This window comes from Geospiza fortis, unplaced genomic scaffold, assembly GCF_000277835.1.
Source record: "Geospiza fortis unplaced genomic scaffold, GeoFor_1.0 scaffold70, whole genome shotgun sequence".
In the NCBI taxonomy this organism is placed as follows: Eukaryota; Metazoa; Chordata; class Aves; order Passeriformes; family Thraupidae; genus Geospiza; species Geospiza fortis.
Genome location: NW_005054317.1, coordinates 1,641,840 through 1,665,861, shown reverse-complemented (window position 1 = coordinate 1,665,861; position 24,022 = coordinate 1,641,840). Strand labels below are relative to the sequence as shown.

The following is a 24,022-nucleotide window of genomic DNA, read 5'->3' as shown; positions in this document are numbered from 1 at the left end:
ACATTTAACCATTTCACCCATCCCAGCCGGATCTGGCTGACATCATCCGTGGCTCCCCGGGCTCTGTCAGTGCTGGGCAGCCCCCAACGCTGGCTCGGCAGCACTTGACCTGCTCTGGGGAGAGGTCAGCTGGCTGCAGTGGCCAAGCAAAAAAAAAAATCCATCAGGCGGGGTCTGCATGATGCAAACCTGGCCCGTGGGAGGGGAATCCATGCGAACGTACTCCTCACCAAACACTCTCACCTGCTCCTAATTTGTGGGACAGAACTCCTCGCTTGTTGCCAGCCTGCAGTTTGACCCAGGCAAGCACAGCCAGAGAAAGGGTAGGGGGAGATGGGATGGGAAGGGAGGGCAGGACCAGCCTTCACTGCAGCATCTCCAGGAGCACAGCCCCTTTTATTCTTCCTTACACTGACCTCTCCATGTGCAGCCCTATGTGTCACACGTGATTACAAAAGCTATTCTAACGGGGAGGATTATTTTTATCTTCTTGATTCAACAACCGGCAAACTCATTGTGATTAGGGGATGCAAAGAATGGTTCACATTTCCTGCACTTGGCAAAATAATGACTCAAGTTCTTCACCCACAGTGATAACTTGTAATTGCAGTAAAGCAATTCACTGGGGGAGAGGTGGGACACAAGGAGTATTTGCTAGGAAGACAGTAATAGGGGAGGGGGTGTTTTGGGAGCCCTTGTTGACCCACTGGCAAAAGACAGAACTGGTGAGAGCTGGAGTCCCCATACCTTCCACAGACAGAGGGGGGAGAGAGCTGCTTCTTCTCCCTGGCCACGAGGGAAAACAGATAGAGGAGATGTCAGCAGGGTCTGGGTGAAGGAGAGGGGAGGCTCTGCCACCCCACAGGAAAAGAAACCACAGCCTGCCATGCCAGCAGCACACAGCTTACTGTGCAGACCCCACAGTGCTCATGGGGATGTGCAAGCAGCAGACCTTCCCAGAGCCCACAAAAGCTGGGGAAACACTGCCCATCAATTATTAACTGAATGTAGGCCCTGGCAGGTAAGGCAGCCTTGTGTCCTAGAGGAATCTGCTGCCCAAGTGAGGTCGGAACTGCCCACATGGTAGTGGCCACCTGCATTAACTGCCCAGATTTTCTACAGCCCCATAGATCCCACTGGGACTTTGCCTCCAAAATCCAATGGCAGGGGGAGAAGTGTGGAACCTGCTGGTTAATCTTCACTCTAAAAGAGGACCTGGTTCAGTGCAATGGTTATTATTCATCCCCATTTATTAGAGGGGTGACAGTGGCAGCAAATCTGGCCCAGGCTCCTCTCTCCATCAGCTCAGCTATGGGGGAGCACAAGGACATGGCTCTCTCTGGAAAAGTGGGGAATGGAAACAGTTTGGAGGTTATCACAAAAGACAAGAATGGATGGAGATGACGACAACGACACGTGTTTCAGAAATAAAACACGAACAGTTCCATATGATAAGCATATTAATTGAAATTAGTCACATAGTTAACAATGTGAAGAAATGCAGGATCATTTCATTTTTGCCTTTCAGCCTCATGAATGTAAAATGTGCTTGTAATCTTAATACTATTCAGGAGACAAAGCAGTCTTTAAAAATCACACTTCACAAGACTCAAGGGAAAATAAGTTACTAATGAATGGTATTTACAGTTGCTTCATTTAAACATGCTTTCCTGGGCTTTGCAGGAGTTACTGCATAAACTCAAAAAATTAAAAGAAATGCAAAACATCATTTTCCTCCTAATAATTTGTTTCTTGGTTCTGAAAAGAGAAGTCTGCTAAACCTTCCACAAAACATGACCGCCCAAGCAAACACCCATGACTATCAGTGAACTTCTAGGGAAGTGACCCCAAGAACCACCTGGGGTGCAACCATGCATGGTGTTGCCTCCTGGATTAATTCATAACATATAAACCAGGTTTGAACCCCCAGACAAACACACAGACCCCATTACAAATCAGGGTACGGTAATGCATTTGTATCTTTGATTTATACAGAGAACACTGACTTCACCTAGGGTTTTTGAGACTGACTCAGGAATTTACTGAAAGGGGAAAAAGGGCACAGGAAAAAGGGCTGGAGACATGGACATTTTTAGGCTGCAAGTTATTAATTCTGCACCCATACTTTGTGTATTTTTGCATCGTGAAAAAATTGAATTTTTGTCTTACGATTACAGTTTAAACCAATAAAAATAATCTTTTATTTTCTATAGGAATTGCACCATTTATTTTTTACCAACAATAGGAAGATATGCAAAAATAGCCCTTAAAAGAAAGAGGGAAAAATGATCTGCTTTCTCTTTAAAGCCATGAACAATAGAAGGTCACGTGCCACAGTATCCTATCATTCAGCACATTAATAGCTGTGCTAGAGTAATTACACTTGTGGTATTTTTGCCTCAAGTGAAATTCTGAAATAAGAGGATGGAAATTATGATACTGCTGATAAATATTAATAAGTGAACTTTTAATTTTTTTGCCACAATATTCAAAATGCTAAGCATCTAGCTAATGCTGAAGCAGCCTGATATGTGTTTGCCTCCAGGGACTATGATGCTTTATGCACTTAAGAAAAAAGTTTAACGGAATTAAAATTTAATATCTAATTAGAGCAAGGCTAATATATTTTGAAATGAGTGGGGAAGACACACGCCTCTGTTGCATATTTGCTACAGTCATTAATCTTACCTGTAAAGCAGCATTGAGAGGTGTGCAGTAGGTGTGGCTGGTCTGTATGTTTTTAATAAGAGAAGGGTTACTGCATAAGAAAAACATAAAAAGGAGAGTTAAATGCAACCAACTTCTGTGCCAGCGTTTCAAGCACGTATTGCTTCCTCCCCCACCAGAAAACTAGAGCTGAGACTGGTTTTCCACACGAGCTCTCTTTCGTTTCTCTCTTTTTTTTTTTTAATTTAAAGAAAATATCTGAGTTTTCAGCTATGGTTATCATATTTGCCTTTACTAAATAAGGAACATCATTATCTCTTGACGTTACCTCGCCATGTGTTCTACTACCCTGCGTTAGTGGCACATCTTGGCATCTCTGCTCATTTTAGCTGTGTTCAAGAGAAATTCTCCAATTTTCGTCGTGTCTGGGAGCCCGTTACCACGTGAAGGTCCATCGTGAGGAGGCAATGATCAAAAGCATCACGGGACTTTCTAAACTGCTTCATCCAAATGACTCTCCAAGTCGCTGGCAGTGGAGTCTCTCCCAGTGGAGGGGAGGGAGTCTCTCCCAATGGAGGGAGGCACCACGATGAGAGAGGATTTATCTGCTCCATGTTATTTCCTGCCATGCCAATAGTGAGGGTTATCCACACCATTGCCCCAAGCAGCCCGTGGGTACGGATACTCAAGGACAGGCAGAAACCACCATGCTGGCCTGAAGGCCATTTTTAGTAAAAAATATTCTGGTGTGCTATTTTGGACTCTTATTTTTGTCGCCTTTACATAAGGGGCCAGATTTGAGGAATGGGGACCACATGGCTTCTCTCTTTAGGAAGCATCCCAATATCACTGGTTCCATCAGGAGATTAAAAAAAAAATTTAAAAATTATGCAATAGAAACTAGGCAGAAAAAATGCCCATGCAAAATAGCCCCTAAAAGTTGTATCACTCACTGGGCATGTTTTTATCTTAATTTTATTCACATGGGCATAAATTATGGTGAGCAGAGTCTTAACTGAGCTCCTTGCACAGGGACCAGCAAGGATCAGTTGTCCAGGAGAGTTGGCCTTCGAGTAAAGGTCAAAGAAAATCCCTCTGGGAAGCCCAGGAATACTGGTGCATGGTTGTTGTAGGCACACAGCGGCCTGCTGATAATCTTTACAGCTGGTCTCTTTGCATTTTCAAACTCTTTAAAGTGAATTCAGCATTTCTGTCTTGTAAGTACCTTACTTTTTCTGATTAGGAGTTGCAAAACAAAGCATACAATATAAAGCAAAGGAAAATATCAGAATTAAAACTTATCTGAAACCTTTCCTGGCATATATCTGTCTTCCTGACACTTCTACAGCAGTATATCTGTGCTAGCGTGGATAATTATCTTAGTCTACATTGCTCCATAAATAAATGCTTTAACAAACATGTCAGAGTAGAGTTTTTACTACAGGCATTTGGATTATCAGAGTAGGACACACAAAATACACATAACAACCAAAAATTTAGTTTCTTTAGCAGCAAAGGTGATGACACTATTTTGTGAAATGCAAGTCTACATGAGATGGGTAAATCATGCAAAGCAAAGCAACAGCAGAAAAAAAAATTAAAGCAAGTAAAAGCTCTTACTGTGCAACAAGCTCGCCAAAGTTTTCATCAGGGCAGTATTTTCGAGGACGGCCTCGTTGAATATGACGGCCACGTTTAAACTCTTCATCATCAACAGTCCAAAAGGACCCAAACTCATCCTCTACTCTGATAAAGCACTTATGCAGTGAGAGGTTGGTGCGAATGGCACCCTGGGACAAGAGCAGCAGCAAAGGAGATGAAGTGGAAACAAAGGGACACGGGATCGGGGACAGAACAGACATCAAATACAGGGAAAAGGAAAAAGAAAATAAAATGCAATAAGCATAAGCAAATGGTTTGTGAGGGTTAATATGCATTGCCACCTAAAAGCTACTAGCATGTGATGCAACAAACACCAAGCAAGCAGGGTCAGGGTACTGGTGGGCATACAAACAGTAGTGATGAGATGTTTGTCTTGGTTTCCCTTAACTGAGACAATGCGAAACCACCTGTGGTTGGTCTAACACCAGCTAGCAGCCAAAAGCCTCTACGTTAAACTGTAAGCATGATCCGAGCTAGGCTAAGAAGTTCAAACATGGTGGACATACCCACTGATCTTTTGTGGCCTTCGTTTTTGGAACTCTAGTTCATCCACTGTCCATACTGCCCCTTTAACGTTTTCTACTCGCACAAAACACTTGTGAAGACTAAGATTATGACGCACTGCATTCTGCAGCAAGTATAAAAGAGAAAACATTCAAAAACCTTCCATGAGAAAATGCTCATCATTGTCCAAGAACAGCAGCAGCACAGTCAGCTTGACAGTTCTCATTTTGCAATGTTAAGCCCCTTCCCCTCCCCACACCCGCTCGCTTTCCCCGGCTCTTTACATCTTATTTTGCAAAGACAAAATAAATATGAAAGCTTAAACCCAAGATTAAAAATTCACGTTATTCTTATCAATTATCCCCAGAGTGACTGAGAACAGCCACAATTTTAAGCATGCATGTTGTAGAATACAGCACATTTCATACAGAACACAAGAGGAACATTTCTTAAGACTTTTTCAAAACAAATATATATACGCCCTGCAAAGAGAAATTTCTCCCCTCCTGGAAAAGAAAGCAGTTAGAAAGAACAGAAAAGGTTTTATGTAAGTACAGTCGACTGGATTTAGCTGTGAGGCACAGGAGCTGGTGTTGCTGTGGTTTCCCACAGCTGGGCTAATGTGATTCAGGTGCTGGACCTCCCTCCACACCCACAGCACGGGCTGGGGGCTCGGCAGCCCCCCACCGGCCGGCCGGCACCAACTCCTGCCTCCACGGCTTGCTCTTATATGGAAGTTGGCTCCTATTTCTGGCAGACTACTGTAGTGACTGATCTGAGCCTCTGCCAAGTGAAAACATGAGGAGGGCTCTCTGAAACAAAGTGATAATATCCCCACAGCTCATCACCCAGAGGGACCTGTGCTCATGGCATCCAGCGCCTGAATGTCCACCCTGCAGCTCCATGCTGGGAAGGATGAGCATGGCCAACCCCTCCAACGTGCTGAGACACAACGAGACACCTCACTAAGGCATGGCAAGCTCTTGGCTTTTCTGTCCCTGCTCTAGGGTGCTGAGAGCCTTGTTACTCCTCAAATGGAGTGCTATGCTTCGTCCCTGCTTCAGGAGTTGTCCTGAGCAAATACCCTTCAACAACTGTTGGACCCAGTGTTCTTAAAGGTTTTTTCCAACCTAGAAGACTCTATGATTCTACATAGCCATTGTTCATGGAACTCATAGGAATTTGTACATGGAGCTTGTTCCCAGCACCGCCGAAAGGGGCTTGGGAAACAGGACAAACAGAAGAAGCCATTTGCTGAAAATCTGCAGGCGAACAAACTCCATCCTCACTGGCACCATTGATTCAGTCAATCTGGTTGACTCGTTAGCAGGCACAAAGCCAGCCAAACACATGGCCTGGGTCTAGGCAACCAGGAGACGATGATTTTTTTTCCTTCCGACATCATCCTCTTCTTTTTCTTTTTCATGAACATGGGGTCTGGATGGGGAAAGGGAGGTCTAGCAGTGAATGTCTAAATCACTGTGCAAACAAAGGGTAGCACAGAGCATTTGTCATGTAAATCAGGAGGCGGTGGTGTGTGTGCTGGGAGGGGAACACAAAGAGTCTTCTGCTCCCCCTCCAACTCCCTATGCCATGCCTAGTGCAGTCCCCACACTCCCACCCTGGTAGGAGTGGAAGATTTGGGGCTTGAACTGCTTTTGCTCAGCAGATGCTTGACTGCAAACACATCTCCTCTGGCTGTAGGTGCCTGATCCAGACACTTCCACATCGATCTGCTTCTGAACTGGTGAAACAATAAACCTTAAATATGCTTTTCCTCCCAGCAAGGAAGAAATCTAGCAGAAAGTCAACCTGTCCATCAGGCCTGCTTGCTTCTACCCTTATTTTCTTCTTTCTGCTCTTATTTTTTTTAATAGTTTTTTTTTTTCCCTCCCACCTCTTCCAGATTTCAATACTGTTGACATTTTTGGCAAAATCCCTGATTTTGAGGTGGAGGAAAAACATGTAAACGCCCCACACCTTACGAGCTGAAATCAGCCAGCTCAGCAACTGCTGGTAGGTGCTGCACTAGTGCAACTCGACACAGGGCTGCCGGCCCACATCTGGGTAACTCAGGCAGTTTCCTGTGAAAATGGGCACACTGTCAAGTCTGGAGCAAAATGTAAGAATAATAACGCTATTTCCCCCAGTGAAAGCTGATCTTGTGGTTCATACAGCAGTTGATCAAATGCACACGGCAAAACCCAGCGAAGGGAGTCCTCAGAGTTTGTAAATAGTCTCTAAAGACACGGCTGAGCAGGAATATTTGTGTTTTTCTTTAAATAAATTTAATGTTGGAGAAATATTTTACAGACTGTTCTTGTTCTCTTGAAGTCCATTTGCAACTGATGTTTAAGGCTGTGAGACAAGGCTCTTGCTGGATATGTTGAGACAGAGAAGTTGAATATTTACAAGACATCCATGAAGCGTTGCCCTAATTTTCTATTTTCCATGTGATCACTTATTTAAAGAACTCATGCCAGAAAAAAATTGTTGTGTTTCCCCTGCCTCTGGATACTTGCTATCTAACAGTTTTATGTGAACAATACCCCAGCGTGTCAGAGCCACACCTGCAGCCTGTGCCTCATGGCTGTGACTCTGTGCCAGCAAATTACTCCAAAAAATACAAGCAAACAGACATTGCCTCTGACCTGTCAGAACCAGTTCACAATGCTGCACCAGCAATCAGCTAACAGAAAAATTAGGAGCTATTATTGTAAGATTATATATTTACCTTGTTAAAAATATTTGTATGCAAGCCACTTCTGCAGAAAAATTACCCTGAACATGCTTGAATGTAGTAAATGAAAGGGTTTGTTATTTTAATAACTGCTCAGGCCCTGCCATACTGCATTTTGGGAAAGAGGTTCAGTTTTTAAAGGTCTTTATTCTTGCACTTTTTTGTGTTTTTGAAATAGGGCTCAGGGAAGCTTGTCCACACCAAATCCTGACCCTAAACTTGGGGAACAGTGACCCAAATGCCCCCTAAGCATTAGCTGAAGGTGAGCACAAATGGGCACATATATATTCAAATTATTCTGATTCTGCAATTAGCCCCTTGCGCTCGTTCTGCACCCCGTGGGCTTCCCGTCATGCCAATCCAGAGCTGCATTTTCATCCCTGCTGTTCCTGGGGGCTGGAAGAAATCTGAGCAGTCTCCAGCACAAAATCCTGCACTACTCCAACCAGTCGTCTATTTTGCTGGTGCTGGTGGATGTGGGGGTGAAGTTTTTCTTTCCTGTTACATGAGGCAGGACCTGGACACCTACATAAGGTCAAGGTGTCCAAGGAAGTGTCGCCAAATGGCACCTGCCTCCCTGGGACACACACTGCACTTCCACAAGCCTGGGAATCTGCAGCTCAGCCTCTCTGATGCTCTTCTGTATCTGCGCTGGCTCCCGGGACAGGGTTTTTTGAGATGCCAAAAGCTAATTCCCAAAACTAGGCTCACAGGAGATACAGCCAGGACTGCCTGCTGCCTTCTTCCACTCCTCCCTCCACTTCCCTTTGCTGCTGGAACTAAATAGGATTTTTACTTTAGCACCCACACCTGCAGCTGCTGAAAAGCCCTACTGGAAGCACTCCAGCAGCAAAAGACAGGCAGGTCTAAAAGGATCTTAAATCAGGGAAAGTTAATTTCCTTTCTGGATAGTAAGGAAGCTGCAAAGTTGAACACTGCTCATGTTTTCCAACTGCAGGGAAGAATCAAAGCAGCAATCACAGAAAGTTTTCCTGAACTTAAGAGCTTCTAGACCAGGGTTAAAAATGTACAAAATTGTGCTGGGGTCTGAATGAAACGAAAACCATGCCACTAAAAACCAAGCTAACTTCCAAGCACCAATTTTAGCTCCATCCGCTGAAGGAATTAATCTTAAATGCAGGCTGGGACAGGAAAAACAGAAAGAGCTGATGGAACAGCATGTATGGGACCTATTCATCCTACCTGGTCATTTGAAGCTGTCTGAGAACAACAGTGCTGTCTGGATCAAAAGAGATTCCAAGCAACGGGGTACAGTTTTTACAGCAACACAACATCCAGTTATATGAATCATTAATTTGTGATTGCACTGGATTCAGAAGTCAATATGACTATTAAAGTCGTGTATTTAAAGTGAAAGAGTGGCCCCCCAAAATACAGAATAAAATCAACTCCCCAAACCTCTCATCTAACAGTATGTGTGACAATTATCAAAGGAAATAAAAGTGCAAAACCCCACATCTTTTTCTGTTAAAGACATTTCTCATTGAGGAGCTTGCTTCTTGCATATTAGATTCAGTAAGCTTCTGCTGTGTGATTAAAAAAAAAAGAGAGGAAGTTTATAACAGCTGTTTATGTAGTTAAGAGTCAATCGACTGAGGAAAGAAATCCACTGATCTATAGATCCTAGGGAAAAAAATGGTTGTGATTAAAACCTGCACAGCTAAAAAGATGAACAGTATATCTTCTACTGACATGAGAACTTTACCTCTTTTTTTTTTTTTTAATTTTCTAATATGTTCCGGCTGAAGAGCCTGAGTTTCCCTGCTCGTAGCAACCACACAGAGGAACTCATGGCACAATCACAGAACATAAAAGCCAATAATGGGGATTCAATTAGCGGTTTTCAAAGGCAGAGGAATTTTTTCTGCCAAATATCAAATTGTTCCTGCAGATAAGGCACCCGGCGCGTGTCACAACTGCCGATCTAAATTTTTCATGTCCCCACGTCGGGACAATTTCTGTCATCAGCAAGGTCTGTTCTGTACATGGCAGAGAGCAAAGGCAGGAGGTGGGCTCGGCCTTACCTTCCACGTCGCCGCGTTGCGTCGGAAGTAGGCGAACATTCGCGTGAACCAGTTGTAGATTTCGTTTAGTGTTAGCTGTTTTTCAGGAGATTCCAGGATGGCCTTGTGGAGCAAAGCGATTGCAAGATCAGTTACCAGCACACCAGTACAAAACACGCTCACAGTTTTACTTTGCCAGATACAAAAAAAAAAGGGAAGAAAGGAAGAATGAAAAAGAAGAGATTTGGAGCAAGAAATCGAAAGGAGGGTTTTCACAATATGAACTAAGATTAATGGCTGTATTTAACAGTTCAATGGCAAAATTCAAAATGGAATTATCTAATTGTTTTGAGTTTTTATTTCTGTTTCCTTACAGAAATATTAATTTATTAGTCATTCATAAAGCAGAATCAAAGAGAAATGCAAAACATTTCACTAGCTGATTAAAGCTCAGTAATTATTTAGAGCTCAGATTAATTCTAGGGATCAGAGATTACTGTAGCTTGTGATAATTGACTTGCCATCTTTAAACAGGCTCATTTTCACTGTTGTGTGAAATGAATTTCCTAATAATCACATCGTATTGTAATACTTAATCAAAAGCAATTATGTTATATATTGCAGTTCTAAAAACCCTTATAGTAAAGGTTTGAGCATTTGAGCACGCTTACATCCAAAGGTTTGAAAATCTATTTAATCCAGCACATATAGGAAGATATACTTTTTTCCCTAATCCAGACGCGCGTGTTTGGCTCAGCTTACCTGTCTAATTAAAGATGCATACGTGAATGGTGGTCTAACTTCTGCGTTCTTATAAAATTCTTGGTTCTGGGCAATATCTGCTAAATAAGAGCAGTTGTTCTGTTATCATCACAGCCCGATGCTGCCGGGCCGCGGGCGAAGGCGGGGGCTGTGCCAGCAGAACCCCGTTACCTGAAGAGATGGGGACGTTGTACTTGTCCGAGTACCGCCTCCGGATGGGCCCGACGTTGTGCATGCTCGTGGTAGTGATGACCGACGGTCCCTGCGTGACGGGAGTGATGGGCGCAGTCGGGGTGGTGGGAGTATGAGGTAAACTCTGCGGAGACGCCTCGGACGCGGTCTTGGACAGCGTGACGCTCGATACCAGATTCAGCTGCGGAGGGAAGGACGAGGGGGTCATTACAAACAGCATTTCTGGATGGTTAAGGGCTGCAGGGGAAACTCTCGATACTGGAGTGTCCCTCAGTTACGAGCAGACACTGCAGCTTCAGCACAAAGTGCTGCTGTAACATCTCTGTTAAGAGCCAGCAAAGGGAAATAGATAATAATTACATATATACATCTCCAAATAGGTTTAAAAAACAGAGCAACATAGCCTGCTGCCTAAAGAACAAATCATGAATTTTTATCTAAATCTTAATGGAAGATCTCGCACAGTACATGATCATTTTAATATTTTACTTCAAGTTTCATTGTTTCACAGTCTAAATCCCACACCTCTCTGATTTCCATGCTATCATTATGCATGGCTTCTAATCAGTCTTCCTGGATATTTCATTGAAGGCATCAGGCTTAAAATAAAAGACAAGACTTTCCTAGGGACATGCTAGGGAGAAACACAATCTCTCTCTTCAGCATTTCGGCTTTTCTTTTTTTTTTCCTCTCTGTTCACCCATTTTAAAAGCAAAGCCCAGAGTAGGTTAACACTGGAATAATTTAATTAATCACAGTGCATGAAATACTGTGAGCATTCAGCCCAGCACAAGTGGCACCACTCTGTTTTTCCCTCCTAGGACGGAAGGCATTGGTGTTACCTGCATGAAGCCTGGCCCCACTGGTGTGGCAGTGTGCCACAGCAGGCTGTAAAACACACCTGCCTCCAGGATTGGGTATCAAACCCAGCTCCAACCCGACTGTTTTCGATGCACAACATATTTATATAACCAGCATCCACATTCCTCCCCAACCCTTTCTTTCTGCCCCACAACGTCCTTTGAAAGATGATGCCCCATCCCAATAGGTTGCTGCTGCTGAAGTATTTTAAACAAACAATCCAATCCCTTAACTACAACATCACAGAAGACAACCAAGAAAAGGGCCCTTTGACTACTTCCACATTTCATTCCCTTCATGAATAATATTGGTGAAATCCTGACCCCACTGAAGTCGGTAGCAAAATTCCTACTGAATTTAACAGGGCCAGAATTTTACAACTTTTGTTCATGATTAAAATTCCTTTTTTGCTAGACATTAAACCTTCTGAAATGAAGGCAAGGCACACGACACAGCTATGCCCCCAAAATCCCATGTTTATCCATAAGGCACTGTATTAATTTTCCTTGTATGAAAGTAACCAGATAAGAAAACTCCTATTAGCATCCCTCATATGAATTAATAGCCACAAATAATTTTCTTTTAAAAAATAATAGGATTTATCCCAAACAAAGGTAGTGGAAAATAAAGAGCTGTAGTATTACAGAGAGGATACCAACACAAAAAGCCCACTGCCCACAGAAAGGGCTCAGCTGAGGGAAGATAAATTGTGATTGCTTGTCCTTCCTGACAGTGAGAAGGAGCTGAGGGAAACCCTAGCCACAAACTCCTGGCATAGCCCTGATGCTGCTGCTCCAAGGGAAGAAGGTGGTGAGCAGCAGACCTGCAAACACACACCTTTCCCTGCAGGGGCTTACAAATTCCCTTGCCTTGCAGTGGGAAATATTTAACACTTCGTGGCAAAGCCAGGGAGCGTGAACACAGAGAGGGATGGTGAAGGTGCTGAAATGCAGATATTGATCCCCGCTCCAGCCTGAACCACTACCTGCAGTCTGGAGTTTTAACCCCCCCAGTGCCATGCACTGCCACCATGTGCCACCCAGTCTGCTCATTGACTGGCCTGATTTAAGGACACTGATTAGGGACATATATATAGTAATGTCTCCCTGTTATCCATCTATCCATCTATTACATATGATAAAAGGACCAGTGATGATAATAATAGTGCAACTGACAGGTCTCACCATGAAATTAAATCTACTGTATTTTATCTCAGTTTCTAAATGGACATTTTAACAGTCCAATAACTGCGAGGAAATCTGCATCAATTTTAAGTGCCCTTCTCAGTGCAGGCTCGGCAGCCGGGCCCTCCTGTTGGAAAGATCACTGCTCCTGCTTCATCATTACGGCTCCCAACTACTCCATTTCAAAAGAGCCCCCTTCCTTTTTCAGCATGTAAAAACTTAACATTTAATCTGTTTCTACTAGGGAAGCTTGAGAAAGGATCCACAAAGGTCAGCATTCCCTGTTTAAAGAATCTGAATCGAGTTAAATTTCTTTAGGCTTTACAGCATAGGTAGCGACGAGGAATAAACACAGAAGAGGACGAGCAAAGGGGGGGGCTTTAACAGGCTTGACAAATGACACTGTGATTCACACCCACTGCTGGGCTGCCACTAATAAGCTACAGAGGAAGCAGCCAATCTCAGCTAATTACCAGATAAAATTGTATTGTAAGGACTCTAATTAGGAGATGCTTATGGAGGTGATCTAATGATTAAACGCTGCATCCAAGTGACCCCACCATCAATGTGCAGTGGTGCAAGATGTCACCGGAATATTTTGTAGAAACAGTAATTTTATTTCAAGGAGGGGAGGCAGTAATATTTGTAATAATGGCTATGAGGTAAACTAATTAAAAGACAGTTCCTAAAGGAAGACTGTGGCTTTGAGCAGCTGTGGCCGTTCCAAAACAAAGTGCCAAATCTCAACAGAGGAGCTGCAGTCAAGTGGAAAATTTCTGCCTGACCTCTGCTCTCGCTATTAATTTGCAGGAAACCTAATGACACATATACATATTCCCACAAAATTGTTCTAATTGCTAATTTGCCAAAGGAGCCCAGTTTCCAAATTAAACATGACTGCAGTCTGTGAGGAAAGAGAGAACAAAAAGCTGGAACGCAGTGAGTCTGCCGCGTTTCACCTCCGACGACCATTTGTGAGCCTGAACCAACAAGTTAATGAAACACGACCTTGTCCATCGCTAGCGAAGTTTTTCCGTTTTCCGTGTTTTATTTGATGACACTCTCCTCTTCCAGCTGGGTTCCCCAAACCCGAGCCAGGGTGAGGGAGGAGAGGGCTGCACTCCCTCCACAGCCTTTCGCTGCCGCTTCCTTTGTTGCGTCAATAGCGCCAAGGCTGAAAAATCGGTTGTGAATTAGAGCAGAATAACAAATTATGAATGGTGTTGGTTTTGTTGCCATCTTGAATTATTAATCTGAATGGTAAACTATTAAATCTTAATATTGGCGTCAATTAGAAACGTGGAAGCGGCTGTGGATGACTGTGCAGGGCAAAGATCAGGGAGGGACTGGGCTGGGAGGGTTTCTTTTCCTGATGGAAACTCTACATGGTTTCTGCCTGTTTGCATTTGCTATTTAAAAACAAGTTACTATGATTAGAAAAGTTGTTCGCATTGGTATTTTGTACACAGGCTGTTTCCCACATACTGTAATTTTTGGATGAGTATCACTGCTGGCAGAGGGGAGGGAACCCAAGCCACAGAGTGAGCACTTCAACAAGCAAGAACTCTTGCACTGCAGCAATGTGGGCACTCAGAGTTCACCCCTGCACCAAGGAGTTAAAATGTTTTTGTAATATTTGTCCTGGGAAGGGGGGGAGGGAGGATTTCCTCCAGCCTTTAAAAAACAACCAAACCCAAAAATAATAATTTAAAAAAAACCCCAAAACCCACCAAAAAAACCTAACAGAAAACACACCAAATCTCACAACAGTTGTTAAGTCATAAAATTCTGCAAATTCAATCACTGAACTTTTTTGATTGCTTTGTTCAGTTTTGGTTTTTGAGAATATTTCCTTACACTCTTTTGACTTGGTCATTCATAAGCGCCATAACTGTTTCAGCACTCAATATCCTGCTTAGGACTTTATTATTAACCTTCCCTTTCAAGAAACAGTCATGTCTCCCTACTAAAGGTGAAAACAGAGTCATTTGCTTTTTTTCTTTAGATATAAACAAGGCAAAGGTAACCCATGCTATTACCCAGTTTAAAAAAACAGCTTTCCAGTTAGTGGCTCTCCTATTAGGACTAAGTCTGATTTCTCTTTGTGTAAATATTTTACATGACAATAGTGGCTGCACATGAAATAGCACTGAAACTCTTTTAAAAAAGGGAAAAAAAAGTTGCTAAGGGTCACAGTGAGGCCATACCCAGTGACTCCCCTGCAATGGGTGCTGCTGCTCCGGGCCCATCTGGGGCTGGGGACTTATCTGCACGGAACTCCTGGGACTGAAATACTTTAGACAAGAAACTCCTTTTCTTGACATTGAGGGTGAGAAAGAGAAAGTGAATACTGGGCCTAGAACTTTGTTCATTGCTGTGTCTTCCTCTCCCTGTTTCAGCCTGGACACATCAGTGTATTGGATGCAGAGCCTGGCAGGCAGCAATCACTTAGCAGGTGTTGTTATTGGCAGGAATACTAAGGAAACTGAAGCTGAGGAGTGAGACTTAATGAAAACCAGTATATAAAAACAGCTTTTGTTGTGCTTGAGAATCTCTCTTTATTGCTGCATATCGTTATTTTTTCAAACTATAAAGTATGGCTACAGCAGCTAAAATGCTCAGTCATTACCTCAACAGTTAAAAGACTTTTTTTTTTAATGCTTTGTTATTACAGTTGCTAAAAACAGTATTTCAAAACAATCATAACTGCTATGGTTATGGTAAAAAAAATACATTAAAGAAGGGATATCTAACAGTACATCTTATTTAAAGTGCCAGAAGGGCCTTCAAGTTTTCTGTCTATTTTTAAAAGATAGTTATAGGGCCTAGTATGAAGAATTACTTGTTGGTTGATGCTTTTTCCTTCTCCTTCCCTTCCTATGAACTTCGACACAAGTTAATCCTCCCAGAAGAAAGCACATTTCCATTTGAAGCTATTATGCTGATGGCTAACACCGATGAAAACAGCGTGTCGGGGGGGTACCTTAATAGCAAAACCAGGATGACAGTTCTTGAGAAATCGCTGTTCCGGCTTTTGTGTTGTGGTTTTGTTTTTTTACCTTGAAAAAAAGTTCACCTTACCAAAACACGTCACAGCTCATTCTGCCTCATGGCTTTGTTCTGACTTTACTCAGGCCCCTCAGCCCCACCAAAACAACACGTGTAGCACGGATGGAACAGCGCTGCCTGCTCCAAGTGCTGAGCTCTGAGATAGCTCCTTTTTCTTTTGAACTGCTGCTGTTGAGCATTTCCATTATAAAGCTGGGTGTTTTTAAAGGGGATCCTGAGCACTGCCCCACTTCCTGGGATGTTCCCCTGCAGCCCAGACCCCCTCCTGCCTGCCCAGCAGCCCCTGGGGAGCAGCACCAGACACCGACAGCACCTCCCTGCCCACGGAGTCTGCCAGTGATTTGGGCCACCACCACTACGCCACACAGGAATGTGCTTAAATCTCATCGACTTTAGTAGGACTAGAGAGCTTTACTGAGCAGATTTCTTGGTGGGCTGAAATGCAGGGGCCACTCCACCACCCCTGCCAAGCTCAAAATTACTGCAAAGAGCTAAAGATACCCAAAGGTAGGGACGGGATGAAAGGACATGCCTAAATCAGACAAGCAACCCTTCCCCAGAGCTGGGTGAGTTTTGAATTCAGGCACAACCCTGAAGAACTTGGCTGTGGTCCAACTGGTCCAACACCACACACTCAACTACTGTCTGAAGCCCAGAAGGTAAAGATGGCACAAGTGGTCAGTGTGGATTACACACGGCCTGTGGTTAACACAGATGCTCATGTACCCTCTTACCTGCCAGTAACAAAATAGTTTAAAACAAGCATTAAGATCCTTTAAGCAGAATAAAAACATTTTCTCAGTCATGAAAAGGCTGTAATTTTAAATCCCAACTCACTGCTATGTTTGGATTTGCAGACGCTTTTTCCTTTAAAATCACCGAAGTACTGTAATATATTAGTTCTAACACACACCTTGCATTAGTTATGTTGGCAGAAAAAAAAATTAATTACTGGATGTAAAGACTACTTTGCAGTGCAATAATGGTCATCAGATCTTTTTACCAAAGTCCTATCCCACTGAGTTGAAAGGACGAGGGTCTAGCAGAGTCTGTGCAACGCCTGTGTATTTTTTTCACTGGGAAAGCACAATTTATGCAAAACACTATACTTCTACATTTTATAATTAATTTTCAAATGCTTCACCTATACATATTTTAATAATTTCTGATTTATCAGATGCTATCTATAATAAATTTTTCTATATTTCAATAAATGAAAAGAAGGCAGTTTCAATCCAACAACAGAGTGCCACACAATATAGGCCTGTCAGGCACCAATTTTTACTTCTAACATGTAAGTTAAAGGATAAGGAATTTATAATGCTGCCTGTGAACGAAACCACTTTTCATACACAAATGTGATCTTTTTTTTTCCAAAGGGTAATACAACAGTACATTTACATAAACTAATCCAAACAATCTATGTATTTGACAATGGCAAACCTCACACAGACTGCCTATTGTTGGTTTACATCTTGGAGTTCTTTATGTTGGCTTGTAACACTGCTCTAGCTGTCAAAGGTTTGACTTGGACTCTAAATAAATGGTTATAGAAGTGCTGTGCAGCGATATTGGACTTCTTTGCAAAAGAAAACCTGCTGTGTATGAATTCAAAAGCTATTAATTTTTCAGTCAAAAATATTCATGCCTATTTCTTTTAATAAAGAAACACTGTGCTGAGCAACTGAGAGATAATGTTGACTAGTGGTACAGAATTTTCAATAGAGCAGTTAAAAATAAATTTAGTAGGAGGTCCCCAACAAAGCTATAATTTTCCAGAATGTAAAACATTTTTAATACTAATCAAGACAGCCCTTTTCCCCCTGCGTTCACGTGTTTTTCTCCTCTGCTTTTCCCTGTTTATTAGCTGTTAACACTAATCTTCATGGCGACACCCTGGTATCTCTGTAGCCTACAAGACCCTCCAGAGCTCCCTGCCCTCGGCGGCCCGGCATCGATCACCAGCAGCCCTGCCAAACACCGCTCGCCTTCTGATGATTTCCTCCCTTCAGTTTGTAATCCTTCCTCCTGAGGGGCACTGCTGTTATGAAAGGCTTCAAGGCAGAGTGCTTTGAGACTCCCAGATTATTCCGCTGTTTTAATTTTTAATCCAGTAAGAGCTATAGAAACCAAACCTCCTCCCCATTCTGTTGGGTCTACACACTTTGCCAACAATGCGCTGAAGCATTTGCATTCGGGCTGGGATGGATGTGAGGAACTAGAAGAATGCTATTTTTATAGACACTGCCAGTAGTTTCTACTCTAGAGGGCTGGTGTCCACCAGACCAAGCAATTTTAGGCATCTCAACAGCTTAAATGGAAGGGTTTGTACCTACCACTCAACTCTCTCCAAAAAGGCAAGGAAGTTTCCCGTTGACTATGACATCTGCTCCAGTGTTACTCAATAGCCTGCAATTTTCTATCTAGTAGCCTCCCTATGCACTTCTGCAGCCATTTATTTCCAACTACATGGAAACTGAGAAATCCTTTTCTAGTAAAAATGTGTGCGCGAAGTGTTTAATGATTTTATGTTCTCTATCTCTGTAATGTGTTCTGTTTCAGACATTAATTTTGTCTACCAACTGCATCTTGGCAGGCTACCATATTTGCTGGGTTAATAGTCTGACTCCTTTTTATTTCTATCACCATAAATCACACATATATGGGTGTGTGTTTGCTTTATTTATAGAAAAAAAATCAGTCAAAACAGATAAACCAATACTTTGTCATTATGCTGCATCATTGCATATTGATTAAAATTGCTGGTACTAACTATAGATTGTCAACGCTCAATTAATTTTCACACAATGACTCAAAGCAAAATCAAATAAAGCCAGTGTACCTTTAAATCTTACAAATCTTAAAATCAAGAAGCAAAGCACTCTCTCCATTTTGAATAATCATTGGAAGCTCCCAGGAACACTTTCAGCATTAAGAGGCTGATAGAAAACAACAGCTGAAGAAGAGTCATTTCAGTCAGTGAAGGAGATGGGGGATTTTCCTTGGTTTAGGGGTAACCAGGAGTTTTCTTGGGCTGCAAAGCCACTTGTTCCCCCCTACTCCCCCTTCTTCAAAGAGCAATCTGGGGTAGAGGAGGTTTCCCTTCTCAGTTTCAACAGTATAAAACCTGATACCGGGTAACCGTGATTATCATCAGAACATGCAGTTAGAGTCACTTCTACAGTAAATGTCTGTCAGACCAGGAGAAAACAAAATAAATATACTACATATAATTTAATTACAACTCCTTCCTAGCACTTCCTAAGATTTCATCCAAGTCAGACTGATACAAAGCGACTAACATGAGGCCAGAAAAAGGCCCAATGCATCAGCTTTGGAACCAAACTGGACTTTGAAACTCCCCGAAGAGAGGGGGATGACAAAACCCAGCTGCACTTCCCATCTCCTCCCCACACCCAGCTCTGAAATGGGCCAGGCTCCACAGGGTGGGCTCCAGTGAGGAACAGGAAAGAGGTTTGTTGTGAGGTTTGGTTTTTGCTTTCAGCACAGTTCAGTACTTACGGGCTGAGGGGTGGCTTTTGGTTCAGTCGACTTCACATGCAGGTGTGTCATCATGGCTTGCAGGCGCTCTTTATCTTTTGCAAGCTGGAAGGGGAGAGAAAAAAAAATATCCTCTGTTAGTCGTACAAATAAAACCCAGCCTCTGCTTATTTCTAATTAAACAGCTGGCACCGAGGCATGAGACAGAAGAGTTTTATTGCTGAGTAGTTTGGAAATTGTATATGGGCTATTCGTGAGGTAAAGCCAATGTGTGGTGCTGGGTGTCACCATTTCCCAAAGCAAAATGCATTAGCCCTCGAGTGAGAAGAGCTAGACCTGCTGGCACCAAGAGTTTCACTCCAGCCTTGACAGCTAAAAGACAACAGTGAATCATGTTTATTAACCAGCCCCACTCCAGCTCGGGAGGCTCAGCAGAAGGAAAGCAAGGCAGCGGGTCTAGGATGCGTTTTCCTTCTCTCAGAGCACAGAACAAGCGGCACAGATGGGCTGTGGCTTTATGTCAACCACAGGCATTGTGGCACATGCAACGAGCACAGCTGGGGTGGTTAACCACATGGGGCACCTCCACACGGCTCTGCAAGCAGCCTTGGGTCCAAAAGCACCTTGATTTGACTTGAGGAGGTGGCAGAGCCCTCGGCGGGTCACCCTGGGAAGCCAGGCTGGGCACCCGAGCAGGGCCACCCTGAGCATGGGGCAGGACCTGCTGTGGGAGCTGCCAGCATCCCTCTGGCTGAGGGCAGTGGGGTGGGAAAGGCTGAAAGCAGCAGTTATCACCCCAAACCACTCATCCCTGGGCACCCAATGCCACAGGACTCATGCTGTCATCCTTTCACATCAGCCACTCGAGGCCCAAGAGTTGGGGTGAAGCCCCTGCTCTCTATGTCTCTTGTATTTTATGGTTGAGACCCACACAGCTGGAATCTCTGGATCACTGGTATGCATCCATAGCCTGGTCAGCTTCCCAAAGCCTTTCAATGCACTGGACAGACACTAAATTTCACTATTTTTGGAAACAAGGAATTTTTTTTTCAATGTGTGAATGGGACTTTTTTCCAGCTGCTCTTCAAAAAAAAAAATTACAGTAGAAAGATATTAAGAATACTAATGAAAAAGGGGTGTTGTTAACCTGCATGCTGAACATAAAGGTTGCTGCTTCCAAGAGGACCTGAATCAGGTTCTTACAAATGCCAGTTTTTGCAGAGCTTAGTTTTTGCTTTAGACAAGCCAGATTCCTGGTGCCAAAAGGAAAACTGTGCTCACATTCCAGCAAAACTTAAAACAACCTGCCCACCTTATCACCATCATCTGTTTGTAGCAGTAAAGTGGGGCTAAGTGTATATAAAAGGAGAGTTGATCATAAATCTCCACTCACAGCCTTATGGCCAAGGTTGTCCTGCTCTTTGCAAGGCGAGGGGTTTGAGATTGTGCCATGATGGGATAAAACCTGGCACTGAAGTTTCCAAGACAGGAATGAAATAAAGGGAAAAAATGGTGTCATTGCACTTTTCAAATGGCTCCTCTTCTTTTGGTCAAAAACCTCAATGGCAAGAGAGAAAACCTGACACCTATGGCAGATCTCCTGCAATCTCATCCTGATCTGAGCTGGACACTTCACAGGAGAGCTGAGGGCAGCGACAGGCTCTTATCTCAGTGCTGCAGCAGGAACTTCTGCCTCTGAGAGTCCTCTGAGAACCTCTCCAGAGAAAGGAGAGGGCTCACCCTCAGCTGCTGTGCTTCATACAGAACAAATTAAGCCAAGAAATAGCTGTGCTCTCGGCGCAGCTCTGTTGTGCAATCCCTCATTCCTAGCAGTCTCCGGGCACACGGGCTGCTTGGCGGGGTCATCTGTGCATTAAATTTTGGTCTGCAGGCTACTGCAGAAGAACAACAACTCGTAGCCAAAATAAATAAAAGGCAGGCACCTGAGAGCTTCCTGCCAGCCCCAGCGCGGCGGCAGGAGGGGATGGCACCCGGGCAGCACAGGGCACACCCTGCCGGGCTTCCTCCGGCCCCCACAGCGAGGGAGAGGGGCACCTCCCTCCCACTGCCAGGTCCTTGTTTGTAGTGTTTCCACTCATCGTCTCAGCAATGCTTTTAACGCCGAATCTGGTGGATGGAGGTTATTAAAGATCCTCTCGACATTTCAGGCAGACACACGCTAGCATTTTGTCATAGTCTAGGAATTCAAACACTCACCCAGTTAGGCAGGAGTTTAAATTATGAAAAATAGAGGTCTCTCGGTTTCAAAGCACTGAAGAGAAGTAAAAAAATCTGAAGAATTTCTTTAAACTGTTTTTCCCTTAGGTCAGGAAGCAGTAGTGATATAAAGCTAGAGTGTCACTAGTAGCCCCTCTGGTCAGTGGGGTCAAACAAAAGAAACCATGGGGGACTGCTCAGCCACTGGCGGAAGCAAATTCTCACTGGTGGCAATCACTGGAGTGTAGATGGTCCAGAAATGGGAATTAATAGTCAACAGGCAGGAAAATGCTCTTGATCTACTGATAGTGTTGTTGGGCAAGGACAGTTCTGGCATGGAGGTAAGAATCTGCTCTGTACACGGGCCTGAGGAACACAACACAGTCCCATCTGAAGCCTCCTTCTTTCTTCCTATACCCATTTGGAAAGCTCTGCAAGGTGGGAGTTTTCAGACAGCCATCCAGTTCTCCATGATAAACCTTATTTTGTGAGACTTCATTCACCTCTGGATGCACAATGCGAGTGCCTAACTATGGTTCCACCAAAAATACATCCAGAGGAAGGTACAAGCCCTGCAAATGTGGACACCAAGACACACAGCTTGCCCTGGAGAGGTTAAATCCTAGAACTATACCAGCAGGAAAGGCAGGAGGGAAGCACAGAAAGCAGAGGCCAGAAGGGGCTCCAGACAAGGCAGTGACCAAGGAGCAAGAGGAAAGGCATTAGAAACACAGGTGATGAAGAAATTGTATGGGAGAAAAGCCAGACAAAAAAAATAAAGACAAGAATCAGGAATGGGAAAATGAAAACCCAGCGAGGGCATTCAACAGGAACGGGAGAGCACTTCAGCAGCAGGATTTTGGACAGACCAAGGACAAAGGAGAAGGAAGCCAGTCACACGCAGTGCAAGAGGCAGCCAAAACACAGCCCTCCCATTCCGTGCCTGGTTGGCCTGTGCACTAGAAAGGTTTAGAATCCATGTGTCAATGGACGCTGCAGGAAAACAGACCCAAGCAGCATTTTCACTGCACTGAAAATGGCCAGCTGCCTTCGTTTTCTTCTCTAGACTCATCACAGCCCTGTTGCTATCCTAAAATGTTTCCCCACTCAAAGGTAGCAAAATGGATATCCTATTCCAGCTAACAACTAGCTAAGGACAGGGGTATGTTCCTGTGTTTGTGTTTTACTCAGCAGCACAATTTCACTATTTATAATGGCAAAAAATGATCTTGTCAAGATGGTTTAAACAAAGCAAAATGCGAGCAGACTTCTACCTTGTCTGTGCTTTTTGAAGTGTGTTTGTGATGGAAATGCTAAGAGTGAACTTCAAGACTTCTGCTAAGGGGCATTTGCAATCAAACACAAAACACATTTGACCTGTTTCTTTCCAAAATGTTGATTAAAAATTACTTTAGAAGATATTACACTTATCTCTAACGCTGACAAAACTATAATGAGTAAAATAACAGCATAATCAACAACAACAAAAGGATAGCATTTGGGTCCATCACACTCAAAACCTGAAGTGTGTCCCTCAGGTGAAATGAATTTGTTTTGATGGAGCTGTACATGCATTAAATGGTGGGGAATGCAGATCTTGCCCTGGTGCTGGACCCTGAAGCTGGTAATTCCCAGGTGCACTGTAAGGCAAAGCTGCTCACCAGTGCTGCTGATCAGGGGTAAAATGAGTCCCTTTTCTATCTAACTCACAAAACTCAGTCTGCAGAGGGCCTGTCATCATTCTGTTGGTAACTGCTCCACAGCCTGAAGGTCAGCTCAGTGCTCCTCAGACCATGTCACTGAACACCCCACTGCTGGGCACCTCACTCTTGTTTTGTTATGGTTCTGTGCAAAAACGGGCCACAGCCAGGCAAACTAGGGACTGGAGGGCAAATCCTTCCACATGATTAAGGGCTTTTTTGAACTCTCAGAGGACTGACGCAGGATGAAAGAAAAGGGAGAAGAGGGAAGGTGCAAGTAAATTTCAGAAGCTCGACCACCATCCTCCTCCGGCACCTGCCCTTGCTGGCCAATGCAGAAATGGCCTCACTCTGTTATCAACACTCCTGCCTAAATGAGGCCTCCAGTTCAACCTACCTATCCTGATTATATGATTGTTAAATCCAGAACTTTCTGGCCTCACACCACTTTGAAATTATGGTCTTGTCTTGTGGACCTTATGCTGCCTTCCCTTGCAATGACTCTGAGCATTGGCAGCACTAAATGGGTGTGAAACTGGAACTATAACTCATTTAGAGCAATTAGCAGAATGCACTGCTGATAAACCTTCCAAAAATATTGGCATGGGCTTAGGGAGAGGTGGGAACCAAGTCTCCCTGTCCAACACAGGGCATCCTCCTGTAGTTCCATTCCCAGGGAGTGTGGGAGAGAAGGATTAATGCTTTTCAAGCTGACTGTAACTGAAGAATCTAGATTTACCTTCAGCCTCAGTATTACTGCACCTTGGTGAAAGATTATCTCATATCTCAGTTTACCAGGAAGACTGTAGATTTTTATTTTTCTTTTCCTAATTCCCAAGAAACTTGTTAAAATAACAGACCATTTCTCATAACATTTTCTGCAAGACTCTGATATTTTATGACTGGTAGTTTGATTTTTATAAAACTTGTATTAAAATA

At 43.6% G+C, this 24,022-nt stretch overlaps 1 protein-coding gene across 9 annotated transcripts in view; it reads right to left on the bottom strand.

Moving 5' to 3' along the window:
• The window catches only part of FOXP1 (forkhead box P1), a 331,699-nt gene that overhangs the window by 12,093 nt on the left and 295,584 nt on the right, over positions 1-24,022 (bottom strand). For 3 of the 9 annotated variants that reach the window (XM_031056354.1, XM_031056355.1, XM_031056362.1), the window contains 7 exons: positions 19,188-19,271; positions 10,531-10,732; positions 10,360-10,439; positions 9,619-9,720; positions 4,836-4,957; positions 2,689-2,758; positions 748-786 (listed from right to left, as the gene is read on the bottom strand). In XM_031056354.1, coding sequence (XP_030912214.1) covers positions 748-786; positions 2,689-2,758; positions 4,836-4,957; positions 9,619-9,720; positions 10,360-10,439; positions 10,531-10,732; positions 19,188-19,271 — 699 coding nt within the window. The remainder of the gene's footprint in view (positions 1-747; positions 787-2,688; positions 2,759-4,835; positions 4,958-9,618; positions 9,721-10,359; positions 10,440-10,530; positions 10,733-19,187; positions 19,272-24,022) is intronic. The other 6 variants (XM_031056357.1, XM_031056359.1, XM_031056358.1 and 3 more) reach the window with 3 other exon arrangements.